We start from the raw sequence: 10953 nt of genomic DNA, 5'->3' as shown, positions 1-10953 counted from the left end.
TACTAGAGAAAATGTCATTATTAGTTGGGTTTTATTATGTAATTTCACTTTAAAAAATCCCATTTTCAAAAAAATAAAATTCTGTTGTAAAGATTCAGTTAGAGATTTTAAGATTATTCTGTTATTTATGAGAAGACTGTTATTTTAAGATCATGCATGATTTTAAATGTGCATTAAACTTCACATAAAATATGATAGTTAACAGTTTTAATGTAAAAATATAAACTTTCACGATTAATGGATTTACCTTAAACTGCAAAAAAATATGATCATACTTCCAACAATCTAGTGTTAAATGTCGGTCAGAGCATGTAGTTTTATGTATGATTTTTTTTCTTTACATCCACCAGTTCCATTGTTTGTAGTGGAAAGCTATCTTAAACAAGAACGAGCAAGAATTTCTTCCCAAACTGGTTTTTAATGTGGATATATTGAAAGTACAGCTTACAACAAACAGACATAGACTTCTGATATATAGATAGAAACTGAAAGTTTTAGTAACTTTAGTAACTGAAAATGTGGTACAGATATTACTTTTGGACCAAACAACAGTCATAATATTCACAAAGCTGAAGGGCGAACATCACACAGAAGATCAGGTCCTCACTGGGCTCACAAACACTGCGAGTGTGCTTCTGGTTTGACAGGACAGTATTAGTGAAAATAGAAACCACAATGACATGAGTGAGTAGTTTTCAGAACCACAGGATGAGGACAAGAGACTTCACCATCCCTCCTAATAACACATTCATGTGGTTGGCCTTGTTTGCTCTTACAATGCAGAATTTAGTCACGCTAACCTAATTTCCTCTCTTATATCATTACAAAGAGTGTTCTAGGTTGTAGCATTTGCCAAATAAATTCTTTTGGTTAGCTTGAGTCTCCTTTGGTGCCAGTTGGATGAGATTTGGTACCATGGCACAACAGTCATAAAATGTTTACAAAATGACACACAAGTATTTAAGCTAGTTCTTTTAGTGTACTTTCTGGTGACTGATCCTGATCACGTCAGCTTCGTTCAACGTGATAAACCGAAACCCATCTGGGCTAGTTGGTGAGTTAAAACTAACACTATGAATTATTTGATTCTGGTCTGCTATGAAACACTGATACAACAGGGATACTTTTTTCCTCATATCCAAACAGATTTTTTTTTCTATTAGGATGTGCTTCAGTCTGTTTAGAACTTCAGCCAGTCAAAGACAGCGTCACTCATTTTGTTCCTCCTTGAAGATCTTTTATATTTATTTGTACAACAGTTGTCTCTTTTTTTTTTAACACAACAGGACCAAGCTGATTGACTCACAACTTTCACATACAGACATATTACTCTGACTATCAAACTGACAGGCTACCTGAAATGTGTTAAGGAATCAGTACTATGCAAATGTCCATACAGTTTCACCAAAAGGTAAGCAATGACTGAAAACACCAGAACATTTTTTTTCCAGCCAATCAGCCGTACTCTAGTTATGACCCTTTATCGCACTCGTCCTCGGCTTCCTCAGAGGCCCTCGGATCAGCCTGCGACTGACCGGGTGATTTTGCCGACTCGTTTTCTCCTCGGCTTGCGGTAGTCGGGTCATCGGTTGGCTCAGTACTGGTGTTGAGGAAGGCTTGGTACTGGTTCCAGAAGCCCGCTGAGCTCCTGGTGGCTGGAATGTTTAAGGAAGTCATAGATGTAGAAGAGGGAAGCTGGTCAGCGGAAGAACGACTACTCCGGACTGGTGGACGTGATGTCTTGGTTACCACACCATGGTGCTTCATGTGCCCCTGAAAAATAACAGAAATGAAAGAAGTGAGAGTAAAGGTAAATATAGCTATTTAAAATGTCCAATACAGTAAAATCCATGCCTAGTTTAGTTTAACATAAGACTTGAGTACGCATTATTTTTCTTCAACCCTCCTGTTGTCTTCATTTACGGCCATCAAAAAATGTTGTTTCCTTGTCTGAAAAAAATTCAGCACAAAATTCCCCAAATTTCTGAAAATTTGCAAAACCTTCAGGAACAAAATTCCAATAATTCCTTAAAAAGGCCTTCAAAGTTTTATTTTTAAAAAATCAACCAAATTTGGCAAGAAAATTCTTGTAAATATTTTTAAAACGCGAGTAAAAATCTAAAAAAAATAAAATCCTAAAAATATTTAAAGTGATTACATATATATCAGTAAAATTTCTAATATGTTCTTTGAGAACATTCACATAAAAATCAACCAAAATCCTGTGAATTTCGCTGGATTTTGGTTGAGTCTTATGTGAATGTTCTTAAAGAAACATTTTAATTTTTTTTCTACCAAAAAATGTTCAAAGATTTCCCAAAAATGTTGAAAATGTGGACATCAGAAGTTTCACTGTGAAAATGTATTTTTCTCTACATTTTCAAACTTTAAAACAGGACAACACAGGGGTTAAGATGCCCTCTGACTAATATTTCAACCAAGTATGGGTCATTTCAAGTTTGATGATGCAGATACTTATATTAAACTTTCTGTCCTGCATTGCTATTTCTATTTCTATCATGAACAGTTCTGTTGAAGCTGAAAAATTATTTTCACCTCCTGAAAAAACTCTACAATTACTCTAATACACCTTTGATAGAAATCAATTTTATGGCACATAATTTCTAACTAACCTTCAGTCCGCTGCGACTTGCATACTCTTTTCCACACTCGGCACAGCAGTAGGTTTTCTTCTCAGGACGAGACATCGGAGATGGGAGCGTTGGAGCGAGGCTGATGGGAATGGAAGCATCCAGCGCTTCACTTGGAGCCAACCCACTGATCTTAACGCCTTCCCCTCGATCCTCTCGCTCATATGAACCAAAATTGAAACTCTGACGCGTCTCCCTTGCAAAACCGGATCCTCTCTGTGGTCCACCCCTCACTTCAGCACCTGTAGTGTCTGTAGTTTCCGAAGAGGCCGTCATTTTGGGGTCCTCGTCAGGCACAGTTGCTTGGTCTTGCTTTGGTGATGCAGGTGGAGGAGACTGAGCTTTGTCTTCTTCCACAGGTTCTGGTGACTGAGGCCTTGCTGAGATTGAGTCTGATTCCAAGGTTGCTGTCGCATTAGCATCAGAAACATCTTGACTGGGGGTGGGACAGGTGTAAGCAAAGGGAGCACCAAGAGCAGGTGTGCTTTGTGAGTCCTCCAGGTTTGATTTAGAGCCAAGGAAGGCATCAGAGGAGGTAGATGCTTCATCCTCGCCACAGTCTCCTGCCGGAGAAGTAGGCGACACTGTAGTTTTGGTAACATTGGAGGGAAGTGGTGAAGGGGTAGATGTAGGAAGATGGACATCAGCAGGGGCTTGTTGTTGAACTTGGTTGTCTTCTGGAATTGGGGAAGCTTGATCTGTCTGCTGGGAGCCTGGCAAGGGGACACTGACACAAAGGACAGGGGGGTCTGCACTGCCTGGTGGTGGAGTTTGTGTGGTGGGATTCATGAAGGGGTCAGGGCTGAGGTCAGAGGGGGGAATGTGGTCTGGGCTGCAGGATGGAGACTTGCTGGGATTTTTAGTGAAATCAGCTGATTTCATACTGCCAGAGACAGGGATGGAACCAACTGCTGGAGACTGAAATTGTGAGCTTGGTGCTGGGCTCTTAGTGTGGCCGGCTAGAGGAGGTGTTTTACTAGAGGCAGCGTTTGGGTCAGTGGACTGAGACTGAGATTGTAGCAACGGTTTGGCATCAGATTCAGATGGCATCTCATGTGCAGAATCCTCTGAACCATCTGGGGGCAACTGTCCACCAAGGTGCATTCGGATGTGGTGCTGAAGCACCAGGGCATTAGTGAACTTGCGCTGGCACAGTGGGCAAGAGTTCTGGACACGTGCATTGGGTGGTCGGGCGTGATGAGTGGCGAGATGTGACCGCAGGCTGCCTTTTGTCGAGAAAGATCGTCCACATATTTTACATGGAAAAGGACGTTCTCCGAGGTGCGTGGCCTGGTGCAGCCGCAGCGCTCTGGGACAACTCAGCACCCGAAGACACACCCCACACTGGTTGTTTGTCAGGTTAGCAGCTGGACCTGGGATGCTGAGCGATGGTAGCATGCCTCCTGCCATGGCACTTGCTCCATTTGCACTCATGCCAAGGGCAGCAACCATCTCACGGGTGAAGTTGGAAACAGAAGTGGTGACAAGACTTGAAGACTGTGGGGATGCCATGACATATGTAGTAGAAGTGCTGGCATTTGTGAAACAACTGTTGGCAGACAATGCTAGGGAGGTAGTGTTACTGCTAGATAAATTCTCCAGCACTGAAGTGGAAGTAGAAGAAGTCCATGGAGAGGAGGAGCAGGGAGGAGCCTTCTCTAGTTTCTCCACCAGCCTCTGCAGCTTAGAGGTTTCAGATGTAGGAGTTGGGGTAGCTATGGAGGAAGGCAGGGAGGATGAAGTGGTGGTGGATGGAACTGGGACTTTAGGAAAGGAAGAGAAGGGGAAAGAGAGTTGGGAATGACTGGAAGAAGTAAGTTGGTGGGAGCCTGGTGTAGAGGGTAACGCAGTGCGTAGCAAGCCTAAGGCTGGGTGGTTGTAGAGGGATGAATGTCCAGCTGGGGTAGAGGATGAAGTAGAGACAGATGGGAAAAGAATTTTAGGCAGGTGAGCCAACTGGGAATAAGCTGCAGGAGAAAGCATTGGGGCATGAGGGGGAGTGTTTTCATCAAAGTGCTGCTGCTTGGCACCTTTAAACAACCCAGTGATGGCGGAAGACGAAGACAGGGACGGGTTTGAGAGGAGGGAGGTAGCCAGAGAAGAGGTGGAGGATGAAGAGGAGGATGCATGGGATGAGCCAGACGCAATAGAAGCTGCAGCAGCTACAGCTGCAGCCCTATTGAGCTGCAGGAGAGAATGGGAAATTAAAGCCAGATCTACACTAGGAGGCAACGGCAGTGTAGAGGGGGCAGATCCTCCAGAGGCCCCTAGAGAAAGCCCAGTGCTCGTGCCACTAGCCTCCAAACTATCTCCACACGTTTCATCCTCACCTCTGCTTTTTCTCTTCTTCTGTATCATACTCATGCCACTACTACTGCTGCCACCGCTCATGGTCTGTCCCATATCTGATCCTCCAGTGGCTCCTAATGCTACTCCAAACAAAGATGGTGGCAGAAGTGAGAGTGAGAGCTCTGGGTTTTGTTCACGGTGGCGAAGGAAGTGCACTTTGAGGTTACCCCGTGTGGTGAAGCGGCTGAGGCAGACTGGACACTGATAGGGTCGTTCTCCTGTGTGAGAGCGGAGATGTATCTGCAGAGCAGAATCACTGCTGAACATTTTTCCACAAAAGCGACAGCCGTGCTGGAGACGGCCAGTAGCAGTGGAGCTGGATGCAGATGAAGGGTCTCCTCCTCCAGAGACAGACTGCAGAGCATGTGGTGAGTTTGAGACAATAGATACTGATGTGGGGAGGGATGAGTTTAGGAAAGACAAGCCACTGTGCCCACTCACTGAACTGGTATTTGGAGATTTCTCATGAAGATAGCGATTGGGTAGAGCTAAAGATAGGGCTAGCGGATAGGTGGAGGAAGCCATGGAGATGGCAGCAGAGGAAGAGGTGGAGGGAGCTGAGGATTGAGAGCTCCCCCTCAGATAACCATGAGCTCCTGCAGTCCCTCCTGTTCCTTCCAGCTGTGGCTTGTGAGGCTGCAGGATTTGAGACAGGGAGCTGCCAGACTGTGAGGGTTTATTGACTGCTTGAGAGGGGAGCAAGGAGGAGAAACATGCCAGAAGAGGAGCAACAGAGGTGGACGGCTGAGGTGCACTGGGCTGGGATACTGGGCTGGATGCTCTTTTGCTACTTTCCAGGCAGAGCTGTGGCAGAGGGGGCAGGAGATGCTGGGACGGTGCATCTATGCTGTAGGAGGCTCCACCAAGACGCAACACCTGTCTACAGATCTCCTCTGTTATCTGCATCTGGTGGATCTGCCTTTGCTGCAGCACGCGGAGCTCCTCCAGGATCAGGGCGATGCTCAGCTGGGTCCTAGAGGGGGCAGCTGAGGCAGATGTGACTCCTGGGCTGGGGGTGGGAGTAACGGGACTTGGGGGACCCTCTGGAACACGACTGGGGCTTCCAGGGTGCGGCGGAGGACATAGGGAGGCAGAGGAAGATGAGGAGGAGGAAGAGGTGGTGGTGGTGGCTGACAGCCCCAACTTGGGAGAGGCCATGTGTGCGCCTCGGGGGGAGTGGTTGAGGGTATTTGGAAAAGATGTGGAATCGCACCCGGATAGTTGAAGGGCAAGTGGATGCTGCGTTTGGGAAGAGGGAGGGAAGTCAGGAGAGACGCAAGGCTGTCGGTCTTTGAGGGGTGGCTGGGGAGGCAGTCTGGGTGAACAAGGTGGTGGCGAACCTTTAGTGGGTCGAGAGGAGGCCTGAGAGCCCTTGAAAGATGAACAAAGAGCAGAAGGCAGCTGGGAGCTTTGAGGAGAAGAAGACGGAGAGCACAAAGGAGAATCCACGATATTTGGAAGGAAGTCTGACTTCACTGCCAAGTTGTCATCTGGGGAAATTGAAAGAAAAACAAAAAAATGGTTATAATCTGTATAAAATATATTTTAGGGAATTCAATAACAGCTCCTGAACTCCAGTAGTGAGAAGTAGGTGACTTTTTTTAGGCAACAAGTAGGAAATGAAGGAATTCAGTTATCTTGGAGGTGACATTTAACCTCTTGGTTTAATTTCCTCCACCTTATCATCCACCTGTGTTTGTTTTGTTGCTCTTTGTCCTGTCAATCCTCATCAACTGCACACACAAACACACACACATCATGCAGATGGAGATTCCACTGGTCTGCAAGAACACACCGCTCACCCGCAGAGGAGCCCACCTTGTTTCCAGGGCAACACACACACAAGACAATGGACTTCACCTCGCCCCCACCACCTCCACCACAGCCGCCGAAATGAAAAAAAGAAGCCACATCCTAAGACACTCTTCTGTCCCTGCCTCTTTCCCTTTCTTTCCACTTCCATTCAGTCTGTCTTCCTTTCATCCCCTGAAGAGCCCCACCCCCTCGGCAGCTTGATGGGGGTTCGGGGTGACGTCCTGGTTGGATGCTGGACACTGGACACTGCGCTGGACGCCCGATTGGCCGGCTGACTTGACCTTAAACACAGTGGGGTCGCATTCCCGATACGGTTTAGGGGGAGGCAGAGGACGTGAGGTGACGTGCAAAGAAAACAAGTAGACAGACATGATGACTCACAGGCCATTGGCGAGCAAAGTTAGCCCAGGGAAGCATAGGGGGACACACACAGCTCACCCATCCCCATCAGCCCGCAACACAATAAAAGCTAAACCTTTGTACGCCTGTGCACACACATACACAACTCGGTGCAGTTTGCTGGGAAGCTACAATCTTATGACACAATGTGGTCCCTATTCCTGTAACTGGAGTGGACAGACACACACACTGTCACATACACACTTCTTCGTGGGTATGTTCATGCTTCAGTGGTCAGCAACAAAGCTGAAAAGGGACAATGGGGTCTAATGCTGTTGCAGTTAGAGCACCTTGTACAGCGCCTCACAAAGTTTCCTTTTCCTTCACCTTCTTTGTTCATTCGCTTTTTCCAAACCCAATCACTGCTTTTAGTGTGACACATTTTAAAATTCACTACACGTTGCTTTTCCACAGATATTTCTGCATGGATTTACTGTACATCTCTGAATCCTGGGTGGTCTGTGTCTTTGAACCTGGCAGTGAAGGGGGGGAGTGAAGACACTTGGGTTTTTATGGTGCAACGGAGGCTGCAACCACAGCGAATGAATTAAAGACTAACAATTCCAACAAGCCTTAATTTTCTGAGCATAGTAGCACAACATAGACCTAAATATAGTTTAACATTCAATGCAAATAGGTTGAAACCAATTATATAAATGACTGAATTCCAAAACTGCTGTTTCCTAAGCTTTGTTCAAAATATACAATGCAATACGAGATAATAAAGCCCGGTTTAAGTCTACAGGTTACACATATACCATAACAATAATGCAGGCCTGCTTGCACTAACATTTACACAAACTCTGCACCCTGAGGACTTCTGTGAGGTCAAAACTTCGCTTCTAATGTAAATCTCATGTGGCTGAGTGGCCAGTATTCTGCTGACACACAGTCCATGTCTCACCATGTTCAAGTATCCGACAGGCACCGAGGGTCAGGCTCATAAGCTGCTGGGGTCGTTTCTGTTTCCGACGGGACATGCTGCTGCTGCTGCAGGATGGCACCGACGCAGGGGCGCATTGGCCAACACACAACTGTGATTCTGTCTCCCTGCACACTGGAAAAAGTATGTATCTAAATTACTTAGACGAAAAAATTAAGACAAACTAAAGTATTATTTCCAAAAAAAATAAAGAAGGTGACAACATGTTGATCCGGGTCGGTTAGACTAAATAAAGTGGATCCACGTTGGTGGCATTGTGGTGCAGAAAGAGTGGAAAAAAACACGACTGAAGAGCCAAAGAGGCATGTGTGACAGTTTCTCTCAACAAGTCTCCCTTTTCTCAAAAAAAAACTCACCGTTGGCCCTCCTTCTCTACACACACACACACACACACACACACACACACACACACACACACACACCTCACTTGTTCATCCACTACTTTGCATTCAAATGGCGAGTGAACACCCCGTCTTTTGAGCCAGGAGTCCACTGCCTCTCTTCAGTAAACCCTCATACATTGAAGTTCATCACTCTGTGGCCCTTTGCTGAGCTTCCTATTATGTGAATAAAATAAAATAAAAACCACCCTTGTGCACGTCTGTCTGTGCGTAAAAGAGGAGAAACTGTGCGTACAGGTGTGCGCAAAAGCCAAAAACATCTTTTTCTTTAAAACATGTATTCAAACATACTGTGCCACATGCCGGACACCTTGTCGCACACACACACACACCTCTTGAAGCCTTTTCAAGGTGTTTAAATGGCTTTGTGGATTTCTTGTTGACTCCCATACAGGCTCAGTAAACAGAGCGGCTGAAACGAGGTGGATTTTTTTTTGTTGTTGTTGCAACAATGGCGTTGAGGGAAGCACAGCTGAGTGAACATCACCCTCTCAGAGCCTCTCCAACACATAAGGCCACTGACTGGAAGCACAATGCTCCCTTTTCACCCTCATCCCGACTGCTTAACCACGTGGAGTTTAGGTAGTGAAAGAAAAGACACGGGCAGAGTGAGGAGGAGAAAAATAATTTTTCAGCCCGGGCCCTGTGACAGCCTTCCTCCTCCACCTCCCTCCCCGTCTCTGTGGGACTCGGACAGAATAATAAAACGCACCCGGGGTTTGATGTAAAGTCTGAATGATTGAAATCAGATAATGATTTGAGTCTGAATTATTGAAACAGGTCCTCCTTTGTTGCACAGTGTCGGCCATCAGTTCATTTCACAGCCAGTAACAGACAGTTAAACACTGGATTAATGTCTCATTTCTGTGTTGGGCCTGTGAGTACACTTGTCTATGCAAGCCAATCAATGATTTCCGAACAATGTAAGCTGAGGACTAAAGAGGAAATAATTTGGTTATAAAGCTGTGCGTCATTGCGCAATCGATAATATTTATCCAAACAGAAACAAGTCATAACTCCAACTGCTGTCAAACAGTCCAAACAGAGAATATCATCGTCTTTTAGACAAAACTCAATCGTGCCAACAAGGCATTCCTGTTGTTTTTTTCTCTTTCGTGCCATCTTGCCAATTTTACCGCGTCCGCGATGCTCGTTTCCACCAATGTTTGGAAACGAGCGCAAAAAACCGGCGGAGAGATGCGCGTCCCCGCTACTGTACGGAGACCTGTTGCACGTTACGCGCGCTCCTACATCATAACAAGTTATGATTCATAAAATATTATGACTCCTCCGACAAAAAAACACAGTCCCGGATGTGCATTTCCCCCGCAGGCCGCGCGTCGCCGACACAATCGCTGTGCAAATACGGACACGAAAAACAACTTACCATGTTGGAAAACGATGATTTTTGGCAGCGATATTGTGTAGCCCGATGACAGGAGGGAGGGAGGGAAGGAGGGGTGGGCGGCTCGGGGAGAGCTTCTGTTGGGGGGAAGATCGGCTCCGTCTCTCAGCCGGGACACTGGCGCAGCATTTCTCTATTCACTCCCAGGGATGCGCAGTCGGACAGCCGCATTTTTTTCAATTATTTATCTCCGTCGCAAATCGCGTTTTTCTCTCCCCTGCTTATGACAAAAGGCCTATTATGGCTGAATGTATTTACTCAGAGTCCGGCGGCGGAGCGGGAGTGGGGCGGCGCACGGAGCTGCACTCGCCACAGGGGGAGGATTATTTTTCTTGGCTGTACGTGCCGCTCTTCCTCCTCTCTCTTTGTATTTGTCGGGGCCTGCTCCTGTCCGGCCTGTCTGCGCTCGCTGCGGTACTGTCTGTCTGTCTGTCTGTCTGTCTGGTTAGCTGGTTATCTGTCTGTCCGCCTGTCTCTTATAATTAATGGTCCTTCGCCGCCAGACGGTCCTCTGGGAAACAGTGACCACAGTTACCTCCACGTTGGCTCTCAGTGTGCATGTCACATAGGAGAGCAGGCCCTGGACACGCACACCTCCATTAGTGTGACAGAAATGTAACACATCATCATCAAAATCACACATTTTGCATCTTTTGGAGTTGTCCTAAGATTCATGTATTTTGGAAAAATATCTGTGTTTACTTACAACAACTATTTGGTAAACAGATCTCACTATCATGTTTGATTCTCTATCTGGGTGACATTCCAGCAGGGATGATGAGCAGTGACAAATACCTTCTAAAAATTTTGACTGTTAAAAAGGCAATTACTCGCAAATGGCTACAGACTGATCCGCCTACAGTGGATGAATGGCTTGGAATTATTATTATGGCTTGGAAGAGATCCACGAGATGGAAAGGCTGACCTTCCTGCTGCGGTTGAAAAGTGAATTGTATGTCGCAAGATGGTCAAAATGGACAGCTTTTTTGC

General features: G+C 46.1%; 1 protein-coding gene across 2 annotated transcripts; it reads right to left on the bottom strand.

Moving 5' to 3' along the window:
- Positions 1-398: 398 nt before the first annotated feature.
- On the bottom strand, positions 399-10353 carry sall2 (spalt-like transcription factor 2). Of its 2 annotated transcripts, XM_022197173.2 has the most exons (4): positions 9946-10353; positions 8119-8271; positions 2634-6490; positions 399-1773 (listed from the first exon to the last, which is right to left on the bottom strand). In XM_022197173.2, the coding sequence occupies exons 2-4, from the start codon at positions 8192-8194 to the stop codon at positions 1471-1473; spliced, it is 4236 nt and encodes a 1411-aa protein (XP_022052865.1). In that variant the 5' UTR covers positions 8195-8271; positions 9946-10353; the 3' UTR covers positions 399-1470. The 2 variants fall into 2 exon arrangements, with proteins under 2 accessions (XP_022052865.1, XP_022052866.1); XM_022197174.2 differs by lacking the exon at positions 8119-8271.
- Positions 10354-10953: the final 600 nt, after the last annotated feature.

Source organism: Acanthochromis polyacanthus, chromosome 9 (assembly GCF_021347895.1).
Source record: "Acanthochromis polyacanthus isolate Apoly-LR-REF ecotype Palm Island chromosome 9, KAUST_Apoly_ChrSc, whole genome shotgun sequence".
Classification (NCBI taxonomy): Eukaryota; Metazoa; Chordata; class Actinopteri; family Pomacentridae; genus Acanthochromis; species Acanthochromis polyacanthus.
The sequence above is the reverse complement of the archived record's forward strand: the minus strand, read 5'-3'. Positions and strand labels throughout refer to the sequence as shown.